This window comes from Microcebus murinus, chromosome 29, assembly GCF_040939455.1.
Source record: "Microcebus murinus isolate Inina chromosome 29, M.murinus_Inina_mat1.0, whole genome shotgun sequence".
Classification (NCBI taxonomy): Eukaryota; Metazoa; Chordata; class Mammalia; order Primates; family Cheirogaleidae; genus Microcebus; species Microcebus murinus.
In genome coordinates, this window is record NC_134132.1 from 14,970,357 (window position 1) to 14,991,127 (window position 20,771).

General features: G+C 42.5%; 1 protein-coding gene across 1 annotated transcript in view; it reads left to right on the forward strand.

Moving 5' to 3' along the window:
- PRKG2 (protein kinase cGMP-dependent 2) overlaps positions 1–17,485 on the forward strand; it is an 80,434-nt gene extending 62,949 nt beyond the window's left edge. The window contains exons 14-18 of the mRNA XM_075998676.1: positions 3,286–3,449; positions 6,895–7,017; positions 8,859–8,921; positions 10,990–11,056; positions 13,950–17,485. Coding sequence (XP_075854791.1) covers positions 3,286–3,449; positions 6,895–7,017; positions 8,859–8,921; positions 10,990–11,056; positions 13,950–14,045 — 513 coding nt within the window. The 3' untranslated portion in view covers positions 14,046–17,485. The remainder of the gene's footprint in view (positions 1–3,285; positions 3,450–6,894; positions 7,018–8,858; positions 8,922–10,989; positions 11,057–13,949) is intronic.
- The last annotated feature ends 3,286 nt before the right edge of the window (positions 17,486–20,771 follow it).

Below are 20,771 nucleotides of genomic sequence, written 5' to 3' on the forward strand. Positions count from 1 at the left end.
TCTTGCTCAGGCTGGTCTCAAACTAATTTTTTTTTTTTTTTGAAACAGAGTCTCGCTTTGTTGCCTGGGCTAGAATGAGTGCCGTGGCGTCAGCCTAGCTCACAGCAACCTCAAACTCCTGGGCTCAAGAGATCCTCCTGCCTCAGCCTCCCAAGTAGCTGGGACTACAGGCATGCGCCACCATGCCTGGCTCATTTTTTCTATATATATATTTTTTAGTTGGTCAATTAATTTCTTTCTATTTTTTCAGTAGAGACAGGGTCTCGCTCTTGCTCAGGCTGGTCTTGAACTCCTGACCTTGAGCGATCCTCCCGCCTCGGCCTCCCAGAGTGCTGGGATGACAGGCGTGTGAGCCACCGCGCCCGGCCCTTCTTGCCAGTTCTTGAACCTTCCATGCCTGTTCCCATCCCAGCCCTTGGCAGTGGCTCTTCCTTCTGGCGGAATGATTCTTGTTCAGATACTTTGCAGAACTCTCTATCTTTTTGCGCTCAGATTTCCACTCCAGCCCGCTCCCATGCTAGCCCCTCGGAAAGTGTTTTGATAGAGAATGATATTCAATAAATGCTCAATGCATGGCTAGTTGGAGGAACTCTCGTTTGCAGAGAGGAGCTGGGCGAGGCTTTGTGGTCGTGGCCAGGCTGGCAGGAGACAGAGGTAGCATAATTTTTATGGAAAATGCAGAGAACTTGACATAAGAGATTTGGGCTGGGCGCGGTGGCTCACGCCTGTAATCCCAGCACTCTGGGAGGCCGAGGCGGGCGGCTTGCTCGAGGTCAGGAGTTCGAAACCAGCCTGAGCAAGAGCGAGACCCCGTCTCTACTATAAAATAGAAAGAAATTAATTGGCCAACTAATATATATACAAAAAATTAGCCGGGCATGGTGGCGCATGCCTGTAGTCCCAGCTACTCGGGAGGCTGAGGCAGGAGGATTGCTTGAGCCAGGAGTTTGAGGTTGCTGTGAGCTAGGCTGATGCCACGGCACTCACTCTAGCCTGGGCAACAAAGCGAGACTCTGTCTCAAAAAAAAAAGATATTTGGAACCTTCTCTATTAGGGATATGACTTTGTGTAGATCTGAATGTCAGTTCCTTCTGACCAGACGGATTAGACCCAAGTCGATTTGATCCATAGAGAAAATGCTTTCGTAAATCTCAAAACTTTAATATAATCCTTGCCCTCTCTTTGGGCCAATTATGCAAAAGCGAAACAGAAGCGAAACTAGCAATTCCTGTGAAAATATACTACCACTTTCAGAGCTACAGAAACTCTCCTAAACAGCTAATGAACTTCCAGTCTTCCTTAAAAGAAAGCCTTAAGTGCAATTTAAAAAAAAAAAAAAAATGAGCTGAAAGGCTGTTATAAACCCACAAAATATAATGTTTTCACATATGCATACATACAAATATAGTTTATAAGCATTGCTTTTTTTTTTTTCTCTTTTAAATTTCAGTCTTCATAAAATTAGCTGGGATTTTCATATTGGCTCTTTCTCTGAGGAATAAGTAGATGGGCTCATCTCAGCTGGTTGCAAGTTTTAATTTTGTAAAATCCCCAAGCCCTGTCTTAGATTATCTTTGTGAGTCATTCCGTGTGGATGAAAGAAAACAGTCGAAGCCCGACTTCAATTTAGCTTGTTTAAATCCCTCTCTTCCAATAAGAAAATCCTTGCTGGCTGTGTTATCAATACTAAGAAGTATCAGTAAAAAAAAAAAAGGCAAATTTCTAAGAAATTCATTTAAGGGTAGGGCAGAGATTTTCAATATTAATATTCAAATAAATAAACAGGGGCTGGATTTTATAGGTCACTGACTCATACATTTTTAGGTGAGGGCTTGTGTGGATGTCTTACCGTGTTTATTTAGTTTTTTTTTTTTATTTTTAGCCAAGATTATTGCTGTATTATTGGGATAATCCGTGTGTCGTAAAGCTAAAAAGTATAGGGTATAACGTATAGGGTTTTTAAAGACTGCCCAAGGTTTTCAGCCCCACTTCTTTTTAGTAGTAGCCCCCGTCCCCAACTCTCAATTTCATCATTGTTTTCACTCTCATGATGGATCTTTAAGTACATAGGGGTCCGTCACTTCTTCCCTGTCTGCTCTTCCTAATGAAGGCCATCACTGCATCGAAAACTTCTCGGGTCTTGCTTGCCCTGGGTGTCAGATTCGTCCTTGGGGCTCCTGTTTGCTAAACCTGCCCCCATCCTCGAGGGTCGTGGCATAGAGTCTGTGCATGGAACGTTCTCCAATGCAACTGGACACACGCCTCATCCCGCAAAGGGATACATGAGAGGGTGTGTGTGTGTGTATGTGTGTGCACGTATGTTTATGTGTGTGCATGTGTATGGGTGCATGTGTGTATGTGTGTGCATGTATGTTTATGTGCATATGTGTGCATGTGTACGTGTGTACATGTGTGCATAGGTGTATGTGTGCATGTGTGTGCACATGTGTATGTGTGTATTTGTGTGCATATGTATGTGTGCGCACGTGTGCACATGTGTATGTGTATTTGTGTGCATATGTGTGTATGTGTGTGTGCATGCGTATGTGTGCACTTGTGTGCATATGTGTGTATGTGTGTGCACGTGTGCATATGTGTATGTGTATTTGTGTGCATATGTGTGTATGTGTGTACATGCGTATGTGTGTGCATGTGTGTGCATGTGTGCATGCGTGTGCATGTGAGTGTGTATATGTGTGCATGCGTGTGCATGTATGTTTGTATGTATATGTGTGCATGTGTATGTGTGGGTGCATGTGTGTACACGTGTGCAAGTGTGTGCATGTGTCTGTGCATGTATGTGTATGTGTATATGTGTGTGTATGTGTGTAAGTGTGTGCATGTCTCTGTGCATGTATGTGTGATGTGTGTGCATGTGAGTGTATATGCGTGTGCGTGTGTGCATGTGTGTGTGTATGTGTCTGTGTGTGCATGTGTCTGTGCATGTATGTGTATGTGTGTGCATGTGTGGGCGTGTGTATATGTGTGCAAGCATGTGCATGTGTCTGTGCATGTATGTGTATGTGTGCATGTGTGTGCGTGTGTATATATGTAAGTGTGTGCATGTCTCTGTGCATGTATGTGTGATGTGTGTGCATGTGAGTGGGTATGCGTGTGCGTGTGTGCATGTATGTGTGTGTATGTGTCTGTGTGTGCACATGTGTGTGTTTATGATGCAAAAGGAGGGGCAGGGGCGTGCAAAGAAGATCTGGGAGGTGAGAGGGAGACGTAAGGAGGAGCACCCATTTTATGGTCTCTAAGAATCTCTTGGACATTCTTTGCCAGGTCGACTTTGGATTTGCTAAGAAATTAGGATCCGGGCAGAAAACGTGGACGTTCTGCGGGACTCCGGAGTACGTGGCTCCTGAAGTCATTCTCAACAAGGGCCACGACTTCAGCGTGGATTTCTGGTCGCTGGGAATTCTGGTGTACGAGCTCCTGACGGGCAAGTACGTACCTTCAGGTTTCGTGTGGCCTCTTCTTCAGAGAAATGCAAAAACAACTTCCCAGCGATGACAAAGTGCATAGCAGTGTGATTTGGGAGCTGAACGTTTTAAGGAAATGTTTTGAACCATGATGCCTTTCCCTCTTTACAATTATTTCACATGCACTGAGCTCGCCAGTTCATGGCATGGAGAAAAGATTCAGGAAGGTGAAGGAAAGGAACACAGAACTGCCATGGTTTACCTAAAACGCCAACGCCCATTTTCATAGATGCTATATGAAGCATGTTAAGCTTTTGATAATTTAGCACAAGAATAAGAGAAGGAATGAGAGTCGTGGGCTATGTCATTATTTCTTCTCTTTGTTTTGTTTTTTTTTTTAATAATTGAGAAAATAGCAATCCTAATTCAGTTAAATCCGTTGATCGATTAAACCAAATTTATCCACGCTCTTCCTTCTTCCCAAGATATCATTAACCAGAAATGCTAAGACAAAGCCTCCTTGTTGGATTTAAATTCTAATTCCCTTGCCAGCCCCTTTCCAAAGGTGCTAATGAACAGAGACAAGACACCACGGGAGTTTTAGCAGCTCAAATTGAATTGTCATTCCTGCAGAGATTAAGGGACCATATCAATGAATCTGGGATCTCAAATATTTAATGCACATACATACACATGCACACGCACGTGTGTAGACTGTATGTAATAGTGCCTCACATTTGTAGAATTTGTAGAGTTTTTTTTTTTTTTTTTTTTTTGAGACAGAGTCTCACTCTGTCGCCCAGGCTAGAGTGCAGTGGCGTCAGCCTCGCTCACAGCAACCTCCAACTCCTGGGCTCAAGCGATCCTCCTGCCTCAGCCTCCTCCCGAGTAGCTGGGACTACAGGCATGCGCCACCAAGCCCGGCTAATTTTTTTCTCTCTATATATATTTTAGTTGTCCAGCTAATTTCTTTCTATTTTTAGTAGGGACAGGGGGTGGGAGGGTCTCACTCTTGCTCAGGCAGGTCCGGAACTCCTGACCTCGAGCGATCCTCCCGCCTCGGCCTCCCAGAGTGCTGGGATGACAGGCCTGAGCCACCTCGCCCGGCTTGTAAAGTATTTTATAGTTCTCAAAGCACTTACATGCGTCTGATCCAGTTTAGTTTTCGCAAACTCGTATGGAAAATAAGACAGGAATTTCAATTAGTGTTTTATGATTTAGATTTTTATTATGATTCTTTTACGACTTAAATTTTATAGATTGGGAAACCAGGTGAGAGAACTACCTTCTCATGATGAGTAACTTATTCCCAAGTCTTCTATTCTGACTCTACATGTGACTCAGTTTTCTTGAGGCACGTGTACCATGTATATGTGTGTTTATGATACGATGCATGGACCCACACATGCACAGGTTTAAAGTCATGTTCTTTATGGCTTTATGCCTCCGCTGCTCATTAACTGATCTGATTATTCCTAGAACCCTTTACAGCCAAATATTCTCAGTCTTAATTTCAGAGAGGAATTGCATATGAAATAATTTAAGAAATATGGCAATGAAGTCCGTTGGTGGGTAGCCAGTCTTAACACATACTTTACAAAAAAGAGAGGTCCTTAGAATCTTTTTGAACTTTTTGCACTGCAAACTTCAGTGTCTGTAGATTTCCTGTGGCTACATCGAACATCTTTGCCCACACGCATCGAGCAAACAGATGTGAAAGATCATTTTTATATTATCTGCCATCATTTTGAAATAGCCATTGCTTAAGCTTGTGCAGGAAAGAAGAGAAAATTGCCAGACAGGTATTCAGCAAGGAAAGTCGTTTAAGGTTTTAGGGTACAAGGAATTCTCTTTCAAGAATTCATTTCCTCATCCCTGGGAAATTTGCCAGCTACATTTCTAAGACATACTGGATGGTTAGTGCAGGTAGCTGGAGAATATACCGTGTTTCCCCAAAAATAAGACAGGGTCTCATATTTATTTTTCCTCCAGAAGACACCCTAGGGCTTATTTTCAGGGGATGTGTCATTTTTTTTTAAGTACGGTACAACCACCTGCATTGATTCAAATAGAGTGAGGTCGTCTTCTTCTGGAAAATCATCCTCACTCTCCAGACCCCGAATCCCATCCTGAATGTCTTGCGACTCTGTTTCCTTTAGAGCCACCAGCCCCGATCTCTCCTGTCGAGCACTAGAGCTGTCACGGGGCGGATGAGAAGGGCTGCTCGTGTTCTTTCCCGCTCCGCGAGGACACGCATGGGTTGTGCAGATGCCCTGCGCAGCCACGCCCGTCACCAGGGCTGATTTTCATAGCCACGCCCATCTCTGGGACTGATTTTCATAGCCACGCCCACCACCAGGGCTGATTTTCATAGCCACGCCCACCACCAGGGCTGATTTTCATAGCCACGCCCATCACTGGGGCTGATTTTCATGGCCACGCCCACCACCAGGGCTGATTTCATAGCCACGCCCACCACCAGGGCTGATTTTCATAGCCACGCCCATCACTGGGGCTGATTTTCATAGCCACGCCCATCACTGGGGCTGATTTTCATAGCCACGCCCATCACCAGGGCTGATTTTCGGGGTGGGGCTTCTATTGCGCATGTGCTTAGACATCCTGCTGGGGCTTATTGTATGGGGAGGTCTTATTTTTGGGGAAACATAGTATATATCGATGACCTTGAATTGGACACTTGTCCCCAAAGGTGAGAGGGAAGTAAGGAAGGAAAGGACGAAGGAAGGAAAGAGGAAGGAAGGAAGGAAGGAAGGAAGGAAGGAAGGAAGGAAGGAAGGAAGGAAGGAAGGAAGGAAGGAAGGAAGGAAGGAAAGAGGAAGGAAGGAAGGACAGGAAAGAGGAAGGAAGGAAAGAAGGAAGGAAGGAAGGAAGGAAGGAAGGAAGGAAGGAAGGAAAGAAGGAAGGAAGGAAGAAAAGAAGGAAGAAGGGAGGAAGAAAGGAAAGAGGAAGGAAGGAAAGAGGAAGGAAGGAAGGAAGGAAGGAAGGAAGGAAGGAAGGAAGGAAGGAAGGAAGGAAGGAAGGAAAGAGGAAGGAAGGAAGGACAGGAAAGAGGAAGGAAGGAAAGAAGGAAGGAAGGAAGGAAGGAAGGAAGGAAGGAAAGAAGGAAGGAAGGAAGAAAAGAAGGAAGAAGGGAGGAAGAAAGGAAAGAGGAAGGAAGGAAAGAGGAAGGAAGGAAGGAAGGAAGGAAGGAAGGAAGGAAGGAAGGAAGGAAGGAAGGAAAGAAGGAAGAAGGGAGGAAGAAAGGAAAGAGGAAGGAAGGAAAGAGGAAGGAAGAAGGAGGAAGGAAGGAAGGAAGGAAGGAAGGAAGGAAGGAAGGAAGGAAGGAAGGAAGGAAGGAAGGAAGGAAGGGAGAGAGAAAGAAAAACATAGAAGAAAGAGAAGAAGAAAATAAGTTTCACGTGCGTCCCGGACCCTGGCCTTAGTGTGTGTCCTCTTTGAATTTCCCCAGCCCACCCTTTTCTGGGATCGATCAAATGATGACGTACAATTTGATTCTCAAAGGAATCGAAAAGACGGATTTTCCTCGGAAGATAACCAGGCGACCTGAGGATTTGATTCGGAGGCTTTGCAGGTGAGAATGACAGTTTGCCTTGCGCACGCACACACAAAAAAGTGTGAAGGCTTCCGGTGGCTTCTCTTCCTACACATTTTAAGAGTAGGTCTATATTTACTTTTTGTGCTTCTTTCTGTAGCTGAACGGTATTTAGGGAAAGTCGTTTTCCGATTTGCAGTCTAAGGTAGGAGTTTGAGTTTCCCCCATTTTATAGAATTACAGAACCTACTTATTATAGTTTAAAAAGCGATCTACATTTTTCAGGTTACTTTTGGGAATTACCTTTATCTGCTACAGAGCAAAATAGAGCCACAAACCTTAGGGGAAAAAGGGAGAAATCGATTTGCAGTCACGGTACTTTGATGGAAAATCAGTGTCCGGTGATGAAGTATCACTACATGACCTCTTTCGTCTCCATGTTTTAAAAAGTACTCCTTTACTCTTATTTTAAATTACCCCCAAATTTCTAGTGGACATTAAAGCTCATTTATTAGAGAATAGGAGATCCCAGATTCTTTGCTTGAACTTTATTTTGTTGCTTTTTTTTTGGCCATATGAACTTTTTTTAGATTTTCTTTCTTTCTTTCTTTCTTTCTTTCTTTCTTTCTTTCTTTCTTTCTTTCTTTCTTTCTTTCTTTCTTTCTTTCTTTCTTTCCTTCCTTCTTTCTTTCTCTCTCTCTCTTTCTCTCTCTTTCTCTCTCTCTTTCTCTCTCTCTTTCTTTCTCTTTCTCTCTTTCTTTCTTTCTTTCTTTCTTTCTTTCTTTCTTTCTTTCTTTCTTTCTTTCTTTCTTTCTTTCTTTCTTTCTTTCTTTCTTTCTTTCTTTCTTTCTTTCTCTTGCTCTGTTGCCTGGGCTAGAGTGCCATGGCATCGTCACAGCTCACTGCAGCCTTACACTCCTGGGCTCAAGCGATCCTCCTGCCTCAGCCTCCAGAGTAGCTGGGACTGCAGGTGTGAGCCGCCACACCCGGCTAATTTTTCTATGTTTTTTTTTTTTTTTTTTTTTTTTTTGTAGAGATGAGGTCACGCTCTTGCTCAGGCTGATCTCAAACTCCTGGCTTCAAGCAGTTCTCCAGTCTTGGCCTCCCAAAATGCCAGGATTACAGGCATGAGCCACCACACCTGACCAGGAACTTTTTTTAAGCATTAAAATTTAATAAATTTAGAGTGTAAGTCCTAGTTGTGGGTTGCAAATAGGAGTTCCTGCATGCTTCTAAGATCCCAGCTTAGATGTCAATGTTTCCCTACAGCTTTTCCTAGCTTGCTTTCTTTCTTTCTTTCTTTCTTTCTTTCTTTCTTTCTTTCTTTCTTTCTTTTTTTTTTTTTTGAGACAGACTCTCACTTTGTCGCCCAGGCTACAGTGAGTGCCGTGGCGTCAGCCTCGCTCACAGCAACCTCCAACTCCTGGGCTCAAGCGATCCTCCTGCCTCAGCCTCCCGAGTAGCTGGGACTACAGACATGCGCCACCAGGCCCGGCTCATTTTTTCTATATATATTAGTTGGCCAATTAAATTGTTTCTATTTATAGTAGAGACGGGGTCCCGCTCTTGCTCAGGCTGGTCTCAAACTGCTGACCTCCAGCGATCCTTCTGCCTCGGCCTCCCAGAGAGCTAGGATGACAGGTGTGAACCACCTCGCCCGGCCTTATATCCCTAATTCAAATTTAACTGTGGTCCCTCCAGGGAGGGGAACGTGTCTTTTTCATCTGCCTAGACTAAGATGTCTGGTCTATAGTAGGAACTCCATGAATGTTGTTAAATGTATTAATAAATGTATCAACAAATAAAAGTTAAATTTTAAATGTAAAATTCACCGAAGCATGATCATGATAAGCTTGTCTGCTTAAAAATTATTATTTCAGGCAAAACCCAACAGAAAGGCTGGGAAATCTGAAGAACGGAATCAATGACATTAAGAAGCACAGGTACCTAGTTACTTTTTTGCCCCCAAACACAGAAATTTCTAGAACAAGGTGGTAATCTTGACAGCTTCTCTCAGGAGGCCACACAGAGTCTCTTTTGTAGACTTAATTTACTTTTCTTTTGGTGTGTTGGCTTTTATGTGTGTTTTACTAGTTGTGGTCACAACAATCCATCTCAAAGGGGTTTCTCAAATGCTGGGAATTCGTATCAAGAAAGAGCGAAGTTGTAAAACAAGTTACAAAATTATATATTCAATCAAGTCCTAGCAACTTAGCTTTTTAGCCATTGCTATCTTTTTTTTTTCGAGACAGAGTCTCACTCTGTGGCCCGGGCTAGAGTGAGTGCCGTGGCATCAGCCTAGCTCACAGCAACCTCAGACTCCTGGGCTCAAGAGATCCTCCTGCCTCAGCCTCCCGAGTAGCTGGGACTACAGGCATGCGCCACCATGCCCGGCTCCTTTTTTCTATATATATTAGTTGGCCAATTAATTTCTTTCTATTTTTAGTAGAGACGGGGTCTCGCTCTTGCTCAGGCTGGTCTCGAACTCCTGACCTCGAGCAATCCGCCCGCCTCGGCCTCCCAGAGTGCTGGGATGACAGGCGTGAGCCACTGGGCCCGGACATGAGTTCTCTTTTTAACGGTTTCATTTTTCCCAGGGAAATGGGAAGGGGTGAGGATAGGAGCAGGAGGAGCTGGAAGTCTGGGAAAGAGAGGAGCAAGTGTACATCATCAATCTACGGGAGCACAAGAGAGAGAGAGACAGAGACAGAGACAGAAAGAGACAGAGAAAGAGAAAGAGAGAGAGAAAGAGAAAGAGACCAAGAGAGACAGAGACAGAGAGAAAGAGAAAGAGAGAGAGAGAAAGAGATATATATAGAGACAGAGAGACAGAGACAGAGAGAGGCAGAGAGAGAGAAAGAGACAGAGAGAGACAGAGACAGAGAGAGAAAGACAGAGAGAGAAAGAGAGACAGAGAGAGACAGAGAGAAAGAGAGAGACAGAGAGAGACAGAAAGAGACAGAGACAGAGAGAGAGAAAGAGAGAGAAAGAGAAAGACAGAGACAGAGAGAAAGAGAGAAAGAGAGAGAGACAGAGAGAGACAAAGAGAGAGACAGAGAAAGAGAAAGAGAGAGACAGAGACAGAGAGAGACAGAGACAGAGAGAGACAGAGAGAGAGAGAAAGAGAGAGACAGAGACAGAGAGAGAGAAACAGAGAGAGAAACAGAGAGAGAAAGAGAGAGATAAACAGAGAGAGAGACAAAGAGAGAGACAGAGAGAGACAGAGAGAGAGAAAGAGAGAGACAGAGAGAGAAAGAGAGAGAGACAGAAAGAGACAGAGACAGAGAGAGACAGAGAGAGAAAGAGAAAGACAGAGACAGAGAGAGAGAAAGAGAGAGAGACAGAGAGAGACAAAGAGAGAGACAGAAAGAGACAGAGACAGAGAGAGACAGAGAGAGAAAGAGAGAGACAGAGACAGAGAGAGAGAAACAGAGAGACAGGGACAGAGAGAGAAAGAGAGAGAGAGACAGAGAGAGACAGAAAGAGACAGAGACAGAGAGAGAGAAAGAGAGAAACAGAGAGAGAGAGAAAGAGAGAGGCAGAGACAGAGAGAGAAAGAGAGAGAGACAGAAAGAGACAGAGACAGAGAGAGACAGAGAGAGAGACAGAGACAGAGAGAGACAAAGAGAGAGACAGAGAGACAGAAAGAGACAGAGACAGAGAGAGACAGAGAGAGAAAGAGAGAGAGAGAGAAAGAGAGAGACAGGGAGAGAGAGACAGAGAGAGAGACAGAGACAGACAGAGACAGACAGAAAGAGACAGAGAGAGACAGAGAGAGACAGAGAGCGAGCGAGCCGGGGACACCGGAATGGTCCCTGGGCAGGCTGCGGTCCCAGGCCGTGGGGTTAACGTGGTCCCAGGCGCCCAGCGTGCTTACGGCCCGGCCACCTGCGGCGGCTCTGTCCCGGGAAGGGGCCAGCCGGTGACAAAGTGATTGGCGGCTGGACAGCGAGAGATAACGGTGAGTATCAGGCGCCTAACGGCCCTCTCTCCCCTCCTCTCGTTTCCCAGGTGGTTAAATGGTTTTAACTGGGAAGGGCTGAGAGCCCGGAGCCTCCCGTCACCCTTGCGGAGAGAGGTAGGCTCTCTGACTTCGTCTCTTGGGGTGTGATTTTGTGAACTGATTTTAGGCTCTGTGTGTGTGTGTGTGTGTGTGTGTGTGTGTGTGTGTGCACGGAATAGATTTTAGGTTGTTTTTGTTTGTTTGTTTTTTTAGCAGTTTTCCTTCTAATGAAGTGAAACCGTCATAGTCATTGGGACTGTAGGGCCGAGTTGCGTTGCCGGTTCGATGGGTGTGAATTGCACGCGCTCGATTTTTTTCTCATTATACATCTGACATCTGGGTGCAAAGGGTTAATTAGCTCCCTCCTCAGGAACCCATTACCCTGAAAATGCAGCCTGAATCCCAAAGGAGTCAGCATTGGTCACATTGATTGATCGCTTTAGAAATTAATGTGAAATATATATATATAATTTTAATTAAATATAATTTAAATGTATTTAAATTTAATAATATATTTAAATCTAAATATAATTTAAATAATTTAAATATATTTAAATTTAATGAATATATTTAAATGTAAATATAATTCAAATAATCTAAATATATTTAAATTTAATAATAATTTAAATGTATTTAAATGTATATAATTTAAATAATTAAATTAAATTAAATTTATTTAATTAATAGTTAAATAGTATATATTTAATTTATAATATATAATTTTAAATTTTATATATATATGATTTAAAATTTTAAACACTAAAAAGGTTTTTTTTAAAAAAAACCCATCCGATTAAATTTTAATTAATTTTAAATATTTATCACAATATATACAAGCTATCAGCGCTTCAATGTGGCACCGATATAAAATGTCAATCAATATTAATATAAAATATGGATTTTAAAATTAAAATTTAAATATGAATTAATTTTAAAACGTTGATTAACATCAACATAAAACATTGATATAAAATATCATATTATTAATACAACATGTTAATATAAAACGTTAATGGTATCGCCAATAATTTTGTTATTTATTAAAATATTAATAAAGTATTTAATATAAATAAAATAAAAATTATTGATGAGATAATGTTACATTTACCATTTCATACTGAACTTTAAAAGTCTCGAGTGAATTTTTACTCTTAAAGCACGTCTCAGTTCAGGCAAACTAGGTTTCAGGCGTCACCCTGCGGACTGGCTACCATGAAGGCTCTAGAACAAGCAGAACATCAGCCAATTTGTGGGGAAAACAACTCAATAACGATCTTGGTCGACACTCTACCAACTTCCTGCCAGCATTTTTTTTTTTTTTAAAGAACTGTGAAGTTCGTGCCTCCTCTTGCACGTTTTATAGATCGACATCTCAATTTTTTTCATCCAAGTTTAAATAGTTGCAGAGAATGGAATTTCTAGTATGTTTATAAAAATTGACATCTTAAAGTAAAATGTCACTATTGCTTCATGCCTTTATTATATCCGCTATAATCTAAATGCCACTGGGAGTTGATACCCACCAGCTGTTTAAAAAATACAGACGGAAATATTACGTCATTTTTCTTTTCTCTCTGTACATTTCCATTCCATTTCCCTTACAGAATTTCATCCTAATGTAAAACATAGAATTTAATGTAAAAATATAGAATGTCATCCTAATGTAAAAATACTCCTTGCTTGATTGACAATCTTTCCTGACTGTTCTGTAAGTGCCTTTAAAATTTAGGATAAGTTTTAAAAAATTCTGTGACCACAGAAATTTCTGTGATAACACAAATGTGTCTTCCGTGTTCAGTTCTGATGACATTTTTATGGCATGCATGTCCAATGAAATCACTACAGTACACATTTCTAAAGATAATTATAAAGTAAAAATTTTCAGAAGAAATGATTTAAGGTACCTATGGGTAAATATTATTTTTTTAAAAAATGGGATCAGATTCTGCATCAATTCTAGCTATTTTATTTATTTATTTATTTAGACAGAGTCTCACTCTGTTGCCCGGGCTAGAGTGAGTGCCGTGGCGTCAGCCTCGCTCACAGCAACCTCCAACTCCTGGGCTCAAGCGATCCTCTTGCCTCAGCCTCCTCCCGAGTAGCTGGGACTACAGGCATGCGCCACCATACCTGGCTAATTTGTTTTTCTATATATTTTTAGTTGCCCAATTAATTTCTTTCTTTCTTTTTTTTTTTTTATTGTAGAGAAGGGGGTCTCACTCTTGCTCAGGCTGGTTTCGAATTCCTGACCTTGAGCGATCCTCCCGCCTCGGCCTCCCAGAGTGCTAGGATGACAGGCGTGAGCCTCTGCGCCCGGCCCATTTTAAAAATTGTTATTGTATACCTGCAAGTGCTAAGAGTCTCTGTCGCCCGGGCTAGAGTGAGTGCCGTGGCGTCAGCCTCGCTCACAGCAACCTCAGACTCCTGGGCTCAAGCGATCCTCCTTCCTCAGCCTCCTCTCAAGTAGCTGGGACTACAGGCATGCGCCACCATGCCTGGCTAATTTTTTCTATATATATTTTTAGTTGGCCAATTAATTTATTTCTGTTTATAGTAGAGACGGGCTCTCGCTCTTGCTCTGGCTGGTCTCAAACTCCTGACCTCAAGCGATCCTCCCACCTCAGCCTCCCGAGTAGCTGGGACTACAGGCATGAGTCACCATACCCAGCTAATTTGTTTTTCTATATATTTTTAGTTGGCCAATTTCTTTCTTTCTTTCTTTCTTTCTTTCTTTCTTTCTTTCTTTCTTTCTTTCTTTCTTTCTTTCTTTCTTTCTTTCTTTCTTTCTTTCTTTCTTTCTTTCGTAGAGACGGGGGTCTCGCTCTTGCTCAGGGCTGGTCTCGAACTCCTGACCTCGAGCGATCCTCCCGCCCCGGCCTCCCAGAGTGCCGGGATGACAGGCGTGGGCCACCCGTGCCCGGCCTGTCAACGTTATTCTTACCTTTGGTTTTAATCCCTCCTGTTTTAGCTCAGCGGACCCATCGATCACAGCTACTTCGACAAGTACCCACCCGAGAAGGGAGTGCCCCCAGACGAGCTCTCCGGCTGGGACAAGGACTTCTGACGGGAGCGGACATGGTGACTGGCCTGCAGGCTGCAGAAGAGGACTGTGAGGACCAAGAATCCAACGCTGGTTATTTTTCTCTGCAGTGAATCGCGATTATCTTCTGAAAGACTTTCAGGGAGAAGACGTGTCTATACAGAGATCAGAGGAGAACGGCAACGGAGGCGGTCCTGAGTCACAACGTCTCCACGCGTTTCGTTCTTTGCTGTTTCTCAGATGTCAAAGGCTCTCTCCCTTTTCTCTTTCCCCAACCAGAACCATTTTTTTTTGTTTTCGTTGAAGAGGCGTAGTTTCCTCTGCAACCTGTTGCTCCGTCCCAACTGTATTCTTCTCCTTGGAGACGACTAAGGTTTGACAAAAAAAAAAAAAAAAAAAAAAAGGGTCTTGCCCTTACGCAGTTAAAGTCATGCAGATAAAAGGAAGAACAGGGCGAATTCTGGAAGTTTCCCTGGCTCCCAACCACCCTGTAGAAGCATGGTGGCATCTTGAAGTGGCGGTTTTGCAGAATCACGGTAATCGATAGAAATCAACCTGGAAATATACTAACATGCTTCTTCTTTTTTTTTTTTTTTTTTTTTTTTTTGAGACAGGGTCTCGCTCTGTTGCCCAGGCTAGAGTGAGTGCCGTGGTGTCAGCCTCACTCACAGCAACCTCCAACTCCTGGGCTCAAGCGATCCTCCTGCCTCAGCCTCCTCCCGAGCAGCTGGGACTACAGGCATGCACCACCATGCCTGGCTCATTTTTTTCTATATATAGATTAGTTGGCCAATTAATTTCCTTCTATTTATAGTAGAGACGGGGGTATCCCTCTTGCTCAGGCTGGTCTCGAACTCCTGACCTCCAGCGATCCTCCCGCCTCGGCCTCCCAGAGTGCTGGGATGACAGGCGTGAGCCACCGCGCCGGGCCAGTGCTTCTTATACTAGTCTGGAGGAAGGCAAAGTTTGAGTATCGTTAATGGCACTTCATCATAAAGTATTATGAGTCAATTCATCCAACCAGGTAATTATATTCTATTGGGGGACTTAGATAAAAAAATAAATAAAGCAAAAACTATTTTTCTTTTCTTTTTTTTTTTTCATGACCAGCTGTGCTATCTCAAAGACTTTTTAAAAGCCTTGCTAAGGGCGGTTAAAAATGTATGTTTAAGTCATGGGCCTTTGGAAAGCTTTCACCTTATATGCTAAAATATTTTCACAACCAAAGTAGAAAATATGCCGAGACATCATTGTGAAGGCTTTTCCTTCCCCTTAAAGACAGAGGATAATAAATTCTAATACGTAAAGGCTACTGACTCTTTGAAACACTGAGATATTTTGGCCAATTTTGTAATTGTTGCTATTAATAAACCAAAACAGTATAGAATAACCATGATTAATTTTTTTTTTTTTCTGAGCCAGAGTCTCACTCTGTCGCCCAGGCTAGAGTGAGTGCCGTGGCGTCAGCCTCGCTCACAGCAACCTCAGATTCCAGGGCTCAAGCGATCCTCCTGCCTCAGCCTCCTCCCGAGTAGCTGGGACTACAGGCACGCGCCACCACGCCCGGCTAATTTTTTTCTGTATATTTTTAGTTGGCCAGCTAATTTCTTTCTATTTTTTTTTGTAGAGATGGGGTCTCGCTCTTGCTCAGGCTGGTCTCGAACGCCTCACCTCGAGCGATCCTCCCGCCTCGGCCTCCCAGAGTGCTGGGTTTACAGGTGTGAGCCACCGCGCCCGGCCTCACGATTAATTTTTAATGAAAATCCCATTGGCAAATGCTGATCCATTGTCATCACTGCTAAGTGAATGGCTTTTTTTTTTTAAAAAAAAAAAAAAAAGACATTTGAGTCATGGAGGTGTTTATAATTTTAGATTGTGAAGGCAGGCAAGCCACCAGAAAAGTGACAAGATTTTAGACGTTAAAAGGAACAACCAGCAACTGTTTTCCTCCTGTTTTCTCTTCTTTGTAATCTTCCAAATAATAAACAGGATAGTTTCAATAGCGTTGGACCCACGACCTGAGAATTTTACTGGTGAATGTTTACATAGACTGACCACGATCACACCCTTCCCCTCTTCACAGAGTGAGATGGACACAGAGCTTTGTCTTTTCAACCTGGCAGAATAAAAATAATGTCTCAGTTCTGGCATTATTCAATCTTCCGGTTATATTTTCATATGATAACGTTCTGCGTGAAAAGCAACCTCTACCCTAGCACCCACCTATAATTTCGTCATTCGGAGAAAGCCAGGTGTTTACTTGCTGAAGGGGCCGACAAGATTTTTACATTTTAAATCTCCACGTTTAGAATCCTTTTGCTGAACCAAAGAGCTTTTGTTTCTTGGAGTAGTATTTTTAAAGATTATGTATTGTACATAGGAGAATCATTTTTAATAGGATTGATATAACCTGCTTAAAGAATTTCTAAGATTTTTAAAAAGATTTTTATTTGCAATTTGGTTCGTTTGTACTGTATGGTTTTATTTTTTTTTCTTCCATGTATATATTTTAAAATTGCCAACCTATAAACATAGGAAATTTATGTATTGGGTGGATTCCAGAAATGTACAGTGATAATAGCAATGATATTCTCAAAAGGTGTGTAATAGTTGTAATTTAAGAAAAAAAAAAAAAAAAAAAAGGTAACCTATGAAGAAATAAAAAACCGACTTAGAGTATTACAGATTTATTTTTGATTGGCCACATGTGGTTTTCTTGTGTTTCTTTTACAAAGATAAGGAAAGGAGAGATCAAACCATCATATAATCCAAACTCTACTATTTCCTAACCCTGGAAAAATGACTTAGCTCTTTCGAGAACTAGACTCCTCACCTACAGAAAAAAGGCATAGTAGAGTAATACATTGGAGGCTTGTTTCAGGGATTCAGTAAGATTTGTGGAATGTCTTTTGCCCGGTTTCTGTAATAATAATAATAATAATCAACGCTGCATAGAGGCAAGCCACTGTTACTGTCTCTATTAAAAGGAAAGAGGCCTTAATAACCATTTAGTCCTGAACCTTACGTGCCATTGGTATCTACATACAGAATTATACCAGTGAAATCCAGCATCTGTCTTTTTTTCCTTTTCCTTTTAAATCATGAAGTCAAGACGATCGCTCAAATGTCAAAATGTGTAAGACGAAGGATTAACCTTCACCAAAATGAAGTGCTTTATTAAGCTGACCTGAATTTTAATTTTTACGAATTAAGGACACACACACACACACAGACGAAAGGAAATACAGAGAATGATCCCTGTGTGCACTAACCCATCATTAAATCATTCCCAACCTCTCTTTTCTAGGGTGTAAAGCTAACTTGTCATTCCTGAGCTGTTTCGATGTAAGGTCCGCTGTTTATCATTTTAATTGTTTGCTGTTTTCTTTAAAAATGAAAATGTCTGGAGGGAGGGGGGAGGAGAATGTAGTAGTGAGAAATGAGAGATTGAGAGTCAAAAAAAAAAAAAAATACTTGGGTTTAAGTTCCAGCTCTGCTGAGATTCTTGTGACTTTGAACAATAAACCACATTTTTATTCATCTGTAACTTGGAGATAGACATTTCAAGCGCTGAAGCATTGAGCCATAATGTCGCTAATATCACTAGTAGGTCATTGATGATAATCATTTGGAAAATATATTTCTTTTGGCATAATAATACATCCTGTTCTTTATTGTTAGGCATTGAACTAGGAGTATTTATACCCATTATCTCAGCCACACATGATTATAACTGATAAGCACACTGACTGTCCTCAAAATGTTTTATTTATTGGCCTCGACTATGCATCTTAGTCCCAGTTTGACTGTCATGGTTTTGCATGGCTTAGTCCTGGTTACTATGGCTGTGTTGCAAACTGTCCCGAAACTCGGTTGCTTAGAACAACCATTTTGGGATTCTCCTGTGGTTTTGGGTGTTTTTCAGGTGAGGTTGCTAGATATTTGGTGATTGCCACTGTACAAGTTAAAGAAAGAGGAAGGCGATTCACATGTAGTGTGCTAAGTATGTTACATATGTTATCTCACTTGAAATTTCGGCCTCAGCTTTAGGAGGTTCTTATTTCTACCATTTAATAGACGAGGGAGCTTGACCCAGGAGGGAAAAGAAATTGACACACTTCAAGAATTTATTCAACTAACATTTTTATTTATTTTTTATTTTTATTATTTTTTGATACATAGTTTCACTCTGTTGCCCGGGCTAGAGTGCCGTGGTGTTCAGCCTCGCTCACAGAAACCTCAAACTCCTGGGCTCAAGGGATCCTCCAGCCTCAGCCTCCCTAGTAGCTGGGACTACAGGCATGCGCCACTATGCCCAGCTAATTTTTCCTATGTGTTTTTAGTTATCCAATTAATTTCTTTCTATTTATAGTAGAGACGGGGTCTCGCTCTTGCTCAGGCTGGTCTTGAACTCCTGACCTTGAGCTATCCTCTGGCCTTGGCCTCCCAGAGTGCGGGGATGACAGGTGTGAGCCACTGTGCCCGGCCTCTCTCTCCTCTTTTTACAGAGAAAGAGTGTTCTGTACATCCCTGTCTTCAGTAGATATTTCTGGGTTCCTCACAAACTGTATAAATTCAAGAAGTACTCAAAGCAGAGAGAAGTGTGGCAATCGCTAAATTTGCTATATTCTCTGCAAAAACGGACTGAACAATAAATAATACGACAACAGGCTCTCCTGAGTCTTATTTCCCGAAAAAGTTTTAATTGAACATGAGACAAAGAAGAACTCTGTTCTAGATCCATTTAATCCTTTGGATTAAATTAAAGAGCAAAACTATCATAATTTTTTTTTTTTTATTTCAGTATAGCAGCCAACAGCACTCACCAGGCAGGTGTAAAAGCAGAGTTATTTGGGGGCAGAAATGCCTCACTGTGGATAAAAAGGATGTATGGATTGACTCTAACTCTTTAAAACCTATAAATATAAATAAGAAAGAGAGGGAGGGAGGAAAGGAAGTGGAAGGAAGTGGATAGAGAGAGAAAGAGAGAATAAGAACATCCAAATGCAACTTCAAAATGCCATGGAAGAGCCTCACAAATGTATACCATGTTTCCACGGAAACGATACCTACCCATAAAACAAGCCCCAGTAGGATGTCTAAGCACGTGTGCAATAGAAGCCCTACCCCGAAAATCAGCCCTAGTGATGGGTGTGGCTATGAAAATCAGCCCTAGCGATGGGCGTGGCTATGAAAATCAGTCCTAGTGATGGGCGTGGCTATGAAATCACCCCTGGTGGTGGGCGTGGCTATGAAAATCAGCCCTGGTGATGGGCGTGGCTATGAAAATCAACCCTGGTGGTGGGCGTGGCTATGAAAATCAGCCCTAGTGATGGGCGTGGCTATGAAAATCAGCCCTAGCGATGGGCGTGGCTATGAAAATCAGTCCTAGTGATGGGCGTGGCTATGAAATCACCCCTGGTGGTGGGCGTGGCTATGAAAATCAGCCCTGGTGATGGGCGTGGCTATGAAAATCAACCCTGGTGGTGGGCGTGGCTATGAAAATCAGCCCTAGTGAGGGGCGTGGCTGCGCAGCGCATCTGCACAACCCATGCGTGTCGTCGCGGAGCGGGAAAGAACACGAGCAGCCCTTCTCATCCGCCCCGTGAGAGCTCTAGTGCTCGACAGGAGAGATCGGGGCCGGTGGCTCTAAAGGAAACAGAGTCGCAAGACATTCGGGATGGGATTCGGGGTCTGGACAGTGAGGATGATGTTCCAGAAGAAGACGACTTCACTGTATTTGAATCAGTGTAGATGGTTGTGCCGTACTTAAAAAAAATAACACATCCCCTGAAAGTCAGCCCTAGGGTGTCTTCTTGGGGAAAAATAAACATAAGACCCTGTCTTATTTTCAGGGAAACACTGTATCAAACTTTTTAAAATTTACGGCACTAACCAGAGTTTTAAAAATTATTATTTAAAACAATTAAATCGAGTCATTTTAATTGAATAATAACTTGTATTTACCAATAATTTAATTGATTAAGAGTTGATTGATCTAATTGCTATGTAGCAATGTAATGTAGATGATTGTACCGTACTTAAAAAAAATAACACATCCCCTGAAAATAAGCCCTAGGGTGTCTTCTGGAGGAAAAACAAACAGAACACCCTGTCTTAATTTCAGGGAAACACTGTATCAAACTTTTTAAAATTTACAGCACTAAAACCAGAGTTTTACAACTTATCATTTGAAACAATTAAATCGGGTCATTGTAATCGAATAATAACTAGTGTTTAACAATAATTCAATTGATTAAGAGTTGATTGATCTAATTGCTACGTAGCAATGTAATGCAGATGGTTGTAGTGTACTTAAAAAAAATAATAATAATAGCACACGCCCTGAAAATAAGCCCTGGGTTGTCTTCCGGAGGAGAAACAAATAGGAGACATTGTCCGATTTTCGGGGGAAACAGGGTCATAGCTCACGGCAAAGAGAAAGGCAAGGTGCTGTGATCTGGAACCCTGTTTGCAATTGTACCCGCTGCAAGACAAGGGCCGCCTGAGCGTCTCTACAAGGCAGCTGGTCACAGTCTGGTGTAGGTGGAGGCCCTGGGTGCACAGAGACACCAGGATGCCCGCGGCCGCCCTGGCTCTCCCGGCTAGTTGCTGGCCTCCCTCTAGCGGCCAAAGCAGCGAACTGGGCTCTGGCTGCTCCCAGGGGGTCCTCAAACTTTTTAAACAAGGTGGGGGGGACGGTTCACCATCCCTCAGACCGTTGGAGAGTGCGCCCTGCGGGCCCGGGAC